The following is a 14,818-nucleotide window of genomic DNA, read 5'->3' as shown; positions in this document are numbered from 1 at the left end:
CCCAGCCATATACCCCTCCCCCTTCTCCCCACCCTGGTGTCCTCTTTTTTGCTCCTGGAAATATGCTAACTCTAATCTACATCACATTTTGGCAGCATTTGGCATGCAGAGCAAGAATGGGCATGATATGTTTCACAGTGGTACTTCTGAGCACAGCATAGAAGCAGTGTGGATGAGGTAAAATAATCTGGGAGTACTTCTCAGGAAATAGCACCTCTTTCCCTAATGTTGCCAGAATAACTGGAATCATATATTTTCCTGCATAGCAATTTCCTAACTACACATAATAAATGCTTTAATGCACTTGAAAGTATGTGATGCTGCATGCACTTAGGGACCTCCTCCTCCTGGGGTAAATTGGATTTATTTTTGTAATTTTGTGTAATTGGTCCTGGTTTCATAGAATCAAAATGGATACGTTCACTTGTGTAGTACTACTTCAGCAGAGGCTAAATTAATTTATTTTAATTGCCTATTTTAAAATTGGGTAAAGACATTAAAACAAAAAAACAAAAAACCCTTGACTCATTCCTCAGTCTTCTGCCCTTTCTCATGCATTCAAGATGTAATTTCCTTTTTAAATTTAATTTAGAATATTTTTGGTTTTTTCACATTAATTTCCTTAGCAGTTTACTCTTTTAACTAGCACTCAATGTTTATTTGGCTTGTTTCGCTCTAATGAAATAATACTGGAAATACTTTTGTGTTCTGTATTGGCCTTAAAAATACGTGGAACACAATTCGGAGACTTCTAGGCAAAAGATGTAAATTTAGTTCTTGATCCCTTGTAACTTTATTGGGTTCTGTATATGCTAAGAATTTTGAAAACTGGAATCCATGACTTCTGCAGTGTGGAGCAGAAGAATAATTTTGTGTTTAATTCCCCTTACCCAGTTGCCTTATTGAATCTTTATTGCAGAGCTTTTCTCACAAATCTTTTGTGAGATGCTACATTAATTTTCATATCGTAGCTTAATCTATAGACATGAATTGGTTGGTTGGTTGGTTGGTTTTTTTACAGCACTCAATGATTTGTAAGGTACTGTTGAGAAGCATATGGAAAATCTTTGTTTTAAAAAGAATATGGTCCAAGGGCACAGAGAGAAGTGACAATTTTCACCTGATCTGGCCACAAAAAGCAATTGGCTGTGACCAAACACAAGTGTATGGCCAATTGGGTGAGAATCAGACCCCTTATGTAACGAGGGGTCAGATGAAGATGTTTCAAAACAGAGTGTCTTCTGTAACTTCTGTCTGTGCTGCCTGCCATCTATCCTGTTGCTGTTCTTAGAATGGGAGGGGGGAAAGGGAGCAGATTGAATTTTATCTGGGGACTTTTCAGGCCCTGCTGGAGGGTGAGGTGGGTGTAGTGGAACCCCCCTGGGGTAGAGGGACTCCAATACACCCACCCCATCCTTCAGAGTTGGCTGGGGAACCCCTTCTGCTGAATGAACTCCTTCTGCTCCTTTCCCCTGTCCCATTATGAAACAGGGACAGGCCGGGAGAGAGGAAGGGCCATTACTAAGGGAAACCAGTCTCAGGCTGGCAGCCAGCAGCTAGATTCTCCTCCCCACCCTGGAACCAACAGTGAATTTCTGTTTGGACTGGGGGATTCTTGTAACTCAGCACTCTTCCTACAGAGTGTTCTCAGTTACAGCAGGAAGCTACACTTCTGTCTGCACCCCAAATAGACAAAGTAAAATAAAGAGGTACTGTAGCTGACTTTTGTAACTCACGTAACTTTTTTGCAACAATTCTTAATTGTTTAAGCAATTTTCTGATTAAATCTAGAAAAGCTCACTGTGCATATTACTTAAATAAAAGATTTCCTTAGATAACCAACAATCATTTCCAGGTGTTCTCAAGAGCCATCTTCTATATTGTGCAACTCTCAGTCTCCTTTTATATTTTTTAATGTTCTTAGACTAAGTGTCGTTTTAGCAATGATCCCATCTAAACTTCATCTTGGGGTCAGTTTTGTCTTTCACTGTTCTCATATAGAACAGGCATTGGTTCTGGGGCTGTTCAATATCTTCATTAATGATCTGGAAAATGGGATGAATTGTAGGGCTATGAGAAGCTTCAGTCGCTGATCTGAATTAGAGGAGATTCAGCCTGAATCCGAATTGAATCGGGAGACCCATTAATCTCTCTGAATCAATTCGATTCAGAGAGATTTGACAATTTGGCCATAGACACAGCTTTTATATGGTTTTTTCTACGTACCTCAAGGTACCAGGCACAGCTTGTGAATGCTGAGATGGTGGGGTAGATGGAGTGTCCCACGGGAGTGCGGCAGGAGCCCCCTGCACACTTAGCAGCAGCTCCGGAAGTGGACCAGAAGTACTTACAGTCCACTTCTGGATCTGCTGCAGAGTGCATGGGGGACTGCCCTGTCACCTGGCTCAGTGACTGGTATCTCCTGGGTCTGGGGGGCACCTGGGGTCATCCTGTGGCTGATCACTGAGCCAGGGGAGCATGGGGAGGTCGCCTGCATGCGTGGCAGTGGACATGGAAGTGGATCGGAAGTACTTTTGGTCCACTTCCATGTCCACTGCCAAGTGTGTGGAGGACCCCCCCATGCTCCCATGGGACGTTCCATTTGTCCCACCATCTCAGCGTTCACAAGGTACATAGAAAAAACATATAAAGTTATGTCTATGGCTGTATCTCTGATTCTCTGAATCAGAATCAAATCTTCAGAATCGAATCGCTGTCCCCCAAATTGGGCTGAATCCAAATCAAATACTGCCTGCTTCGCACGCCTCTAATGGATTGCATGCTAAGCAAGTTTGCAGGTGACACCAAGCTGGGGGGAGTAGTAGATATGCTGGAGAGTAGGGGTAGGATTCAGAATGACCTAGACAAATTGGAGGATTGGGTCACAAGAAATTTCATGGTGTTCAACAAGGAGAAGTGTAAAGCCAAGAAGGCCAACAGAATACTGGGCTGCGTTAGTAGGAGCATTGCTAGCAGGTCAAGGGAAGTATTTATTCCCCTCTATTCTGCACTGGTGAAGCCACGTCTAGAGTACTGTGTCCCAGTTTTGGCTGGACACGGTATTGGGCTCCCCAGTATAGAAAGGAAGTGGACAAATTGGTGAGAGTCCAGCAGAAAGCAACAAAAATGGTTAAGGGGCTGGGGGACCTGACTTATGATGAGAGGCTGAGGGAACTGGGCTTATTTAGTCTGGAGAAAAGGAGACTGGGGTGGGGGGAATTTAACAGCTGCCTTTAAGTACCTGAAGGGTGGTTCCAAAGAGGGTGAAGCTAGACTGTTTTCAGTGGTGGTGGATAACAGAACAAGGAGCAAGAGTCTCATGTTGCAGCAAGGAAAACTTAGGTTGGGTATTAGAAAAAACTTCCTCACTTTGAGGGTGGTGAAGCACTAGAACAGGTTACCTAGAGAGGTAATGGAATCTCCATCCTTGGGGGTTACTAAGGCCCAGCTTGACAAAGCCCTGGCTGGGATGGTCCTGCTTTGAGTAGGGGGACTAGACGACCTCCTGAGGTCCCTTCCAGCCCTTTGATTCTATGTATATATTGTAATTGTGGTGCACGGAGGGTAATATCAGTGACTGATTTTACTGTTGTGATATGACTAATGTTATGGATTATAACAGTTCTGCACCTTTTAAAAATTTTAGTTTCTGTTGAGCTTATCTTTTTAAAAGAGCAAAATAGCTCATTTCTTTTGTTTTTTTTCTGAGTTAAGTTATTCTGAGATCTTACTTCCATTCCAAACTCATCAAAAATGCTTCTTTATTCTTCCTGCAGGTCATGGCAATCATAAAGAAAATAGTCCATTCCTTAGCAACTCTGAAGCTGGCAAGGGAGGTGATTACTATGACAGAAACCTGGCTTTATTTGAGGTAAAATTTGACTTTGCTTGGCAGACACTTTGGCATGAATATCCATAGTCTTATAGTTATAAAGAATAGGTCCAGAGGTTACTATCTTGATTTTACTTGGGGAAACTGGCTTTCAAAGTTTACTCTGGCAGTAGGTAGAAAAGGAGAGTGAAAGGAGTAGGTAACATTCCAGGTACCATGCTAATGCATTTCATACTGTTACTGCTTTGGTCTCCTTCTTGGAGGTATCTAGTATCAAGAGGCTAAAGATAAGAGGAGTTCACATGTAGAATCTGGACAGGGGTGGATTTGAGATATGGATTATGGAGAGATGGGGAAAAAGTAGTAGATGTGGATGCTGTTTGGCTACAAAATTAACTAAAGGGGAGCCTCAGCCTATTCATCATCATACTGAACGAAAGTGTTTTTCTAATGTTGGCTTACATATACACAGAAACTAACTGCAAATCATTCACTTTCCTGCACTCCCAGAGGTCAGGCTTCTTTTTCTCAGCATTGTATTACTGGAGCCCTGAGATGCAGAAGGTCAGAGTCCCTGCTGTCATTGATGCCAAGTGACCACATCCCCTTCCTAGTAGAGCTGCCATTCCTTCCAAAAACCTTTTAGCAAATCCACAAAGACTTGCATTCTCGGCCTGTGCGAAGCAGCTAATATTTGCTTCAGATTCGGCTGATTTTCGGGGGACAGTGATTCAATTCCGTGATTCAAATCACTGTCCCAGATTGGTTAGGCTGAATCACCCAGGCCCATCCCCTGCCTGCTCTCTTAGCCCCAGTAATGGCTGCCCTGCCTGCCCCAGCTCCCAGCATTTTGGGGAAAAAAAAGCTCCGACTCGCTGAGTGCTCCTGGGTGGGGAGAGGGGGAACAATCCCCACTGCCCCATGCTGTGGGAGGGGGGGCTCTGCACGAGACCTCAACCCTCCCCCTGCACCCCCATTCCCCCCATGGCTGCCTTGCCCACCCCAGCTCCAGCCCTTTAAGAAAAAAATACAAAACCAAAACCTCCCAGACTCACCATTCCTGTCTGGCCGGGAGATGATCTGCACTGCCTCCCCGGTGCCCTGCATCATGTGGGGGGCTCTGCCACGAGCCCTCTGAAGCCCCGAGGCCGCTGCAGGAGTGGTGGGTCCCAGGGTTTTTCTCTCCTTTTTTTCCTTTTCTTTAAAGGGCCAGAACTGGGGCAGGCAAGGCAGCTATGTGGGGGCTGGGGGACTGATGGGGGGAGGGATCACAGGGCTCCTGCAGAGACCCCATGCAGCATGGGACAGTGTGGGGGGGGCATCAGGGATTGCCCCCCCTCCTGGCACCATCCAATGAGTGGGGCTTTTTTTTTTTTTAAAGCACTGGGAGCTTTGGCAGGCAGGGCAGTCGTGGGGGGGCTTGGCAGGGGCTCCCCATGGTCCCCTCCCTCTCCTCCAGCCCCTACTCTCCTTACCAGCTCCAAGGCTGGCTGCAGCTCCCTGCTGCAGCTATTGGGGACTGTCCAAATCATTGAAGCTCTCTGAATTTTTTCTGAAGATTCAGAGAGCTTCAAATTGTTTCGGACCCTTAATTGGTCCAGTGATTCAATTCTGATTTGGAGATTCGGCCACCAAATCGGGCTGAATTTCCTCCAAATCAAATCAGCACCTGGAGCTTTGCACAGTCCTATTACATTCCATCTGTTCCATTGCTGTCTCCTTTGGTGTGCTTCCCAGCATCTCCAGTCCTGGCCACGCCAAGGCACAACGTGACATGCTCCATTTTTCTTAAAACATTTTGGCTTGCAGAAATATATGAGCAATTTTCCTCTACAGGAAGAATTGGATATACGACCAAAAGTATCTTCTCTGCTTGGCAAGTTGGTCAGCTACACAAATCTTACTCAGGGAGCCAAGGAACATGAAGAGGCAGAAAGTGCTGAAGGCTCAAGGAGGAAAATATCAAAAGTAAGTAGAGCTTCTCTCGATGGCCAGTAGGCTCTTATGCATTTTGATATTTTTTTTTTTTTTATTGCTAGGAGAACCTTTCTGAATGAGGACCTAATCCTGTTCTCACTGAAGAATTATATTGATTTCAGTGGGAGCAGGGCAGAATCCCAAGTGAACACTGTGCCAATAAGAGTTACCTGTAATATATTGATTCTGGATAGGCTGCTGCCCTTAGAAAATTAGAGGTGAAGTTATCCATAAGCACTGTAGTCACCCTAGTGCAGAATGTTTCTGATAGTATTATTCTCTGGAACTTTGATAGAGTAGGTCAGGGTGAATAATTTAATTTTCAAAATTGGGCAAGTCTCTAGTATGTAGTACCATACCATATTTACCTGAATCCAAGACTACTTTGAATTTAAGACAACCCCATAGTCATTAGATTCTAGGCATGAAAATTACAAAATTGTTTCAGTTTTTCACATCCAGAATCTAGTTATAGGAGGGTCCTCTTAAAGTTACCCCTCCTCCCCACACCTTTTTCCCCACAGGGAAAGCAGTGGCTGGGAAGCAGATAGCCTGCCCCACTGCCACCTATCCTCCCTCTGGTGCCTCCCCTGACCCTGCTTATCCTTGCAGCTGCTCTGGCTCTATCTCCCACAGAGAGATGGAGCACTTGGGCAGGCCAGTAGCTAATTCTAGCCTCCACCCTCAGTCAGGGGCAGGGCTAGAGCCACAGCACCTCACTCTGCTGCTTTGTGCACCCCTTCTCTGCACTCCCCCTGCTCTATGTCCCTTTTTCCGTGCTCCCCCTGCACTGTGTGTCCCTTCCCCCTGCTCCGTCTGCTCTCTGCATCCCTCTCTGAGCCCCATCCCTGCATGCCATGCTTCCCTTCCCTCGTGCTCTTCCCAGTACTGTGGGCCATGTCCTCTGCACTCCTCTACCAATATCATGCTCCCTTTCCCTGTGCTATCCCCATTGCACTCCTTGCCCCTTCCCTGAACTTTTCCTAGCACTATGCACCCCTTTTCCTTGTGCTCTCGCTGCTCCACACACCCCCTACCTGAGCCATCCTGGCCCCTTCTGGAGCTGCAGCAGCTGCTTGCCTCACTTGTACTCAGATCTAAGAGTGGCAGCCTGCTGACACCCCGCACACAGATTGGATAGCCACGCCTTTTGAAACATTTTGAGTGCCCTCATTTCATTTCAAAGCTGTTTCAAAGCCTTTCATTTAGATTTTGCTGTTTCAAGCTCCAAACACATCAAAACAGCTTTGAAACAAAACACCTGTTGAAATTAATGGCTCCTTTATCCTCTAGGAGTTGCAGGTGCTCAACAGCTTTGAAAACCAGATCACAATACTGCAACAAGTAAAATCAGCATGTTACACTTGAAGGTCTTGCCAGTTTTCAGGCTTTCACGAGAAAGTTCATGAGAAAGTTTTAAGTAAACAGCCATGGACTTTGAAGTGCACAGATTTATTTTCACATCTTGTTGCCATGTGTTGTTGTTAAATGTACATAAATCTTGAACCATCAAGACAAGAGGCAGAGTTCATAATAATGAAAACTAGGAAATGAATTTCAAAGGCAACCCCTCTAACCATATGACATAGTCCTGGTCCAGCATCTTTATCCTGTGTGTTATCCTTCTGGAATCTGATTCACACAGTAAGCAAAATAGCAGTAAACAAACTAATGTGTTTTAAACATCAGTTTTATCTAGGACCACAAGTGTTAAAATGCCTTAATAGTGTGGCTTTTATAGTGTCATTACAAAGCTGAGTTAAGGTTGCTTAAGGCATTTTGAGAGTGTAAGTTGTTTTTAGTTTTTTTTTAGCTCTGGTTATAGATTGTGTGTCCTAATTGGTTTTCCAATAGTAACAAAATTTTGCCATGTTTTTAACTTCAATTACTGATATATATAATCTCACATACAATTTGCTTTAACATAGTCTCTTGTTTGGGGACAATTAATGTTGGGCATGAGCTGTTAATTATGGCATTGCATCATTTCAGATAGTTATTCAGTCAGTTCTTAAAAATTAAGCAGGAAAAAATATCCAAACAAAAGCAAAGTGTAGGCATGTATGACAGCTTCAATCTTTAGCACTTGCAATGATTTTAACAGTGCCTGTTACTGTTGAATGACTGGTTGTCCAAAATACCACAGCAGGATGCCACTTAATCAATCTGAAAGCTAGTAATTTATTTTCCCCTTTTAGAAAGAATACAGAGAATTTCATGGCTGGGCTGCAGATCACTGCTGACCCAACACAGTCCAGCTTTACTAAGGAATGAGTTAGGCCAGGGGTCAGCAACATTTTTCAGCAGAGTGCCAAAAACACCCAGAACCTCAATTTGTAAGAAGTTGGCCTGCCAGGGGCAGATGGCTGGGGAACCACCAACAGCTTTATCCTTCTGGCAGCACAGCCTTGGCTCCTTCCCCACCATCCACCTCAAGGCACACATGCCAAGCAAAATTCCCTTGCATGCTACACTCTGGGACATGTGCGGGGGGTTGTCTACACCTGGGTTAAGCAGTGATGGGGAAACTGATAAGTGGCTGTTAATCCCCAGTGGAATAGTTTATGAAATTAAGTGGTTTTAATATTTTCATTACATTGTGTAATGAAATGCACTTATAATGAAATTATATGTAGTGAAGCTTCATGTTAAAGAGAGTAAATTTCTGTTCCATTGTAGGCTACATAGTACTGGGTTGTTGACATCATCTACCAGAGCTTGACATGGTTGAAACCTACTTCTGTGTGAATGTGCAGATGGGACTGAGCTCTGGTTTTTTCCCATGTCCTTGCATTTATCTTTAACAGATGTCTGACCTATGGAGTAAACACATGTTTTTGTAGCATAGATCTTAGTTAATGTTTCCAGCAGTATTGCCACCATCATCCCTTTTCTCTAGGGTTAAAGAACATTAATGTTGTGAGAGTGTGTAGTGTTTAGACACCTTGATGAATATAAAACCTTATACTGAAATAATACTTCTCATATCACAAAACTGAGTGCAAAATTATGAGCAAGAACAACAGTGCAATGCATGAAGAGCTCCTAGAAGCTGTGGAAATGGTATTCTTCTTGTGGCTTTTATCTGAAAACAAAAAAATCCCAGTATCATTCTTTTTGAAGTATACACTGATACACTCCTGAAGTTCCACCTTCCCGCCCCCAACACACACATTGTGTCGCACCAAAACTATCACAGAACTGTGAACATCCCCTTTTTTATTAAATGGTAACATAGTGAACAGATTATTTGCTGATTTAATATAACAGATATATTCTGCAACATATTAAACTAATGTGACTGAAATTATTTGTCTGATTCACAAATAATTTGAATGGACATTCTATAGGAAACAGTTAGAGCAAAGAGGTGGTTTGGACTCTGCAAACTCGTACTGTCTTGCTTCCTAAAGTCTCTGCAGCTCTAGAGTAGGTACATGTTGCTGCAATGAATTTGGTGGTCCAGTTTATACACCAGCTCCTACATATACTGCCTATCAGCATATTGATCAGTGGATCTAGCATGTTAAATTGCATGAATTCTGTGACCTGTTCTATAAACTATGGCTTTCTGTGAAGAGAAGACAGGTTCCTCAGTTACTTCCTCACCTTGACATTGATGTTTCCTTGTTCACTTTAGCTCCTCTCATCATGTTAGCAGTTTGAGAAAGCAGAGTTATTCTCACAATGACTGCTGATTTTAAAATTGCAGAAATCAAAGGGAGGGCAAGTGCAAATGTTAAGACTTGCAAGTGGCAGACATGAAAAGATAATTTGAGAGTTCTTTCTTCCTAATTGACTAGTGCTACCTCCTGCTTTCTGAATTGCAAAGACAGGAAGAGACTTGGAAACTTCTTACTAAGAGTGTGAAAAATGCTAACACAATCTCCTTTAAAAAAGACTAGGACTACGGAAAACTCTCACCGACTTTGTGGGAAGTCCCATAACATGACAGGCAAATTTCAGAAGAAACTGTGTTTTTAATATAACTATTTTACCTTGCTTCACTAGTAGAATAAACATTATGCAATTCAATGATATATTAGAAACCACTGTCATTCATGATAAGTTTATTAGTCATTACAGATGCTCCTCTTTGCATTTAAGAGAACAAGGATTTTGTTTTCTCTCTTCTTAGGTTAATGAATACCATCTGTGGTAGAGCACTGGAATAGTTACAGTGCTTCAAAAATAATAAAGACCTTCTTCCCCATAGTGGGAATTTAGATTAAATACTTGAACTTCTGTAGCTTCAACTGGCTGTTCAGCTCTATGCAAATATGTATGGTTATGGCATTCGGGGTGTCTCTATAGAAGCACCAGGTATCAATTTCCTTTAAGCCTGCAGCCAGTTGCTTTGAAAAACAATAATACTGGTATAAAGCAACTAGTATTCTTCAGACTCAGATCCGTAGTTTGCATCAGTTACACATCTGAAGCTGATCAGAGGTAATACTACACATGCAAAATAAAAAGGGAGCTGCATCACTGCAACCTAACTAATTTCAGAGAAAGGGTTTTTACTTTTTGACAATTGATCAAAACCATTAGCTATAGTTAGCATGTCCTATTAAAATATCTTATAACCTTGGAGTAATCTTTACTATGAAGAGCTTAAGTTGCTTTTTTTTTTTTTCCATTTGGGAAATCACAAGATTATGTGCACTTCCGTCATAACTTTGGATTACCTTCTATTGATATGTCAACACTAATTTCATTTTCTCATTTACTCTAGTAAAGTTTGTTGATATAAAATGCTATAAAGAAGGAGAAAATCACTGCAAGCCACTAACATAAATGTTAACAAGTTGGTGCAATCATATCCTGCTTTTTTTTCCTTTGGCAGCGTTTTCCTGCATTGGGTAAAAAAAATCCCAGAGTGATTGATTATGTCTGAAGTTTACTTAGTAAGGCTGTAACTTAGATCTGTTTCTTAGCACACATGGTAGCATCTCTTAAATTGCTTTGCTTTTGCATTGTAGACTTCATGAGGCAGCTAATACACGTCTTTTTCCCTGTGGTTGAACTCAGTTTATGATTTGCTGTGCATAAGAAACAGTTTTTGGGAGAAGTGGAACCAGAGCAACAGAGTTGAGTTGCCAATAGGAGCAGAAGAGGTGGAGGAGCTGAGTTGTCAGTCTGGGGCAAAAGTGAGTCTAATTGATGTGAGCCACAAGTAATTCCGTGAGTGAAGGGCCTGGGACCATGGAGAGTGCAATTAGGAAGCTTAGAACTGTGCTATACTTGTTAGTGCTATGAATAATGTGTAAAGGAAGGATTGATTCCGCTTGCTAAGAAAGCCAAGTAGTCCAAAAGTAATTTTACTTGCTACCCTTTTGATCTGATTTTTTTTTTTTCCAGTGTAGGCAGGAAAGAAAATTTAGAGTCTGCAAATTTGGCAGCAGTAGCTTAGATAGTTACGTTTTATCATATTGCCAACCACAGATATTCAGAAATACTGATTCAGACTTCTCCCAAACTTGAATTATTGTTTTTTGATAATTTTTAGGGTTTTAATTTGCTTTCTAAATGTTAAGTATTAAGATTTATGTTCTCAAGCTTTTCTTTGTAGCCAAGAAACTTTTTTTTTTTTAATTCAGCTCTTATATTACAAAGCTTCAGGAACTGGGGGACATAAGTCAAGTTACCCTAAATTTGGACACTTGAGAACAAAGTTGTCCGCTCACAATTCTGTTGCTGTGAGCCATGATATGATCTTGAAAACTTTAACATTATTAAAACCTTGCAGTTGTAAATGTTGCTCCTGCTGCAAAGATCAGATGGTTTAATTAGTAAAGTATTTTTTTTTCCATACTAAAAATGTAAACACTTTCAAGTACAAATTTTATACATGCTGACTTCGGTCTGAATTTTGATATCTTTGGAACATGCCATATATACCGTTATGTAGCAGAAAACTCCCTTTGTACATTTCCCTTCTGGACGTGGATATAATATAAAGCCCTTCTTGACTGCAGACTTCCCCCCATTTTGTCCATTTCTTTTTCCTTTTGCTTCTAAATATTGGCAGAGACCTAGCACAGTCATTGCATGTGTGTGGCAAGGCTCAGAGCAAACCAGAAAGCTGAAGTGGGTTTCTGTAGGAGAAACTTAAAAACTACATCTACATATCAGTTAAGCTCAGTGTCACTAAAGAAATAAAAGAACGAAACTATCCACTTCAAAGACACTAAATATATCCTGGTGCTAACCTAATTCACTTACTGTCCCCACTAGCCTTTGATCCTCACAACTTCACATTGATTTTTATATATTTCTCATAGTGCATTTTTATAATTCATCTGTCTCATTTTTACCATGGCATTTTGTATTTTATACTTTTAAACCCTTAAGGAATGTACTCCCTGTGGAATGAAATTATACCCTGGACCATTGTTAAAACCTGCATTTAAATTGTAATTGTAAAGTGATAAAAATCTGCTATATTGGGCAGTCGCTTGTATGAATGGCAAACCAAGTACCTCTGGCTGTTAATTGACAATAGCCTAGCCAGAGGAATGTACCATTACAAAACTCTACTCTATAAGCCATTTTAAGCTAATCATGCCAAGGAACTGATTCCTGGAACTAAGCACCTACTCTATTGACTATTCCTGTAACCCATGACAATACAGCCATTAAGTCAATAAGTCAAGGGTGGACTCCCAAAACTTCAAGTACCAGCAGGCAGAAACCCTGTGACTAACAGATGTCATGTAGTACTCAACCCACATGCGACAGCGACCTCCGGATTGGGCAGCCAAGATGATGCTGGGGGGATCACACAAGTCTGCCAGAAAGGGATAAAAGGCAGTGAAGCATGGCCCTCAGTGGTGTCCTCTCATTCAGCACCTGACCTACCAAGACAAGGACAAGGACAAGCAGGCAACCCCCTTCTGGAGAAGACATTGCCTTGAAGGAAGCTGAGCATTGACAGCAAGACTCCAGGGCCTCGGATAGGTAAACATACGGACACCAGTGCTCTCATAATCACTACAGCAGCTACTATATACTATACTACATGGGTTTGAATGAGTGAGTGCATGTGTGTATGTGTGTGCTAAGGTGACCAGTACCACTCATAACTCAAAGTTTGCATTTATGATTTTACTGGTAACTTTACATCCCATCCAATAAACTAGAATTTATGATGATTCTGAGAGTTGGTCCTTTGTAGCCAACAATTGGGTATCTGCAGAGGTTAATAGTGGAGACTTCAGGGTAAGCAAAAAATGGCACAAGTTACATAGAACAAGCAATGCATAATGTCATGGAAAGTGAATTTCATTTCTAAAATGTTTTGTATTGTGGTATTGTATTGTGTTATTTGGGTACAACACAGGATGCTTCCTGGTAAGGTCATTTCTCGTGTGAGTGTAAAATCTCTAAAACAAAAGCTATATACAAATGTAGATTAGCAGACTGAGTAACATCTAAAATGGGCATCTAAAATATTATGAGTATACTCTATTATTATATGTTAAGTCAGGACTGTCCAACTGGTAGTCTACAGGCTGAAAGCAGCCCCTGAGTAGTTAAGGTGTAGCCCCCAGGTTTCTCATCTGAGTACTGCTCCATTTGTGCGTTGTTCTTCAGCTGTCACCTTTGCAGTCTTTGGGCTTCCCTACATTCACTGCCTGACCCCACCCTTGGGGGCAGCATGAGTCTGTGCAGTGCAGTGCAGTGAGCCAGAGCTGAAGGAGACTGTGGCTGGGGAGGTAGGGGGAAGCTGGAGACCTCAGGCAACACAGTACTGTACAGTACAGTGCAGGGTGAGAGGGACATATGAGTTAACATCCTGCATTGTAGTGGGTGGTGAGGCATGGGATGTAAGCCTGCATGTTGTGTGCCTGGGGGTCTGCAATCTATGGCTACTCAGATGTTAGATAGCCGTACGTTAAGTCAAAGGCATTAGTATAACCAATATAACACAGCAGTTGCTAGTTACACCCTTTGGCTAGGGACAAATGTTACACATAAACTGGTTTAAGAGATCAGAAAATGGTTTAAACCTATAACAGACTCCCCCAGCATCTCAGCATGCTCTCTGGGCTGGGACGGGCTCTCTGCTCCAGCTGCAGGGCTGAGCCTGCCCCTCTGCTCTGTAGCTGGAGCAGGGACCGGCCCTAGCAGAGACACCAGCTGCCATGGCCCCATTAAGGCAAAGTGGGCAGGAAGAGGGGGGGCTCTGTTCTGCATGATGTTCTGTTCTTCCCTCCTTCCCCTCTTTCCCCACTGCAGCTGGGTTCAGCCTGTTTGCCAGGGAGCAGAGGGGAGGGGGCTACAGCAGTGGCCCCTAGAGATGACAGACCCCGGCTGTAGGGAGGGGACAGAGGGAGGAATTGACCCTTCTCCCAGCCCCTTCACCTTAACGGGGACATGCTGGGTTGGTCGTCCCACAGGGTGGGGAGGGGAACTCTGTTCTGTGCAGTGGTGGAGGGGGACTCTTCCTTCTCCTCCCTTTCCCCCCGCTTCTGTGGGACTGGGAAGGGGGCGCTCCATGTAATGCTGCCCAGCACCAGATTGTGGGTGGGTGACAGGGGGAGGCTCTGTTCCATGCTGGGGGGAACTCTTCCCCCTCCTCCCAGAGGGGCAGCAGGAGCGCAAAGCTCAGCTGGGCAGGGTGTGGGTGTAAGGCTGCAGGGGTGTAGGGACCCCCAGACACTCCCCCCATGGTATGCAGCCCCCACTGCCTGGCAGCAGCAGCAGAAGGGGAGGTCAGGGCACTCATGCTTGGTGCAGGCAGGGCTTTGGCTAGAGCTGCATGGCAGGAGGGGAACGGAGCTTGCCTTATCCCCGGGGCTCTGCTCCCTGAGCCTGCAGCTCCAGCACTCGCACATTGGAGCTAGCTGCTTCCCCTGCTCCCCACTGTGCAGGTCCCCACACTCTGCCAGGAGTGGAGGGAGCCCTACCCTCTGCTTTCTGGCAGAGTCCAGCGTGGGGCTTCCCCTCTGAGTGCAGCGCTGCAAGCACGTGGTGGGAGTGTGTGTGTGTGTGTGTGGGGGGGGG

General features: G+C 43.5%; 1 protein-coding gene across 1 annotated transcript in view; it reads left to right on the top strand.

The window, feature by feature from the left end:
• The window catches only part of SLC12A4 (solute carrier family 12 member 4), a 125,965-nt gene that overhangs the window by 68,440 nt on the left and 42,707 nt on the right, over window positions 1-14,818 (top strand). The window contains exons 2-3 of the mRNA XM_019505738.1: window positions 3,777-3,871; window positions 5,669-5,800. Of these exons, the coding sequence (XP_019361283.1) occupies window positions 3,777-3,871; window positions 5,669-5,800 (227 nt within the window). The remainder of the gene's footprint in view (window positions 1-3,776; window positions 3,872-5,668; window positions 5,801-14,818) is intronic.

The sequence above is a fragment of the Gavialis gangeticus genome, unplaced genomic scaffold (assembly GCF_001723915.1).
Source record: "Gavialis gangeticus isolate Ggan-Ray unplaced genomic scaffold, GavGan_comp1, whole genome shotgun sequence".
NCBI classification, from domain to species: domain Eukaryota; kingdom Metazoa; phylum Chordata; order Crocodylia; family Gavialidae; genus Gavialis; species Gavialis gangeticus.
Note: the sequence above shows the minus strand (reverse complement) of the source record. Positions and strands in the feature narration are given on the sequence as shown.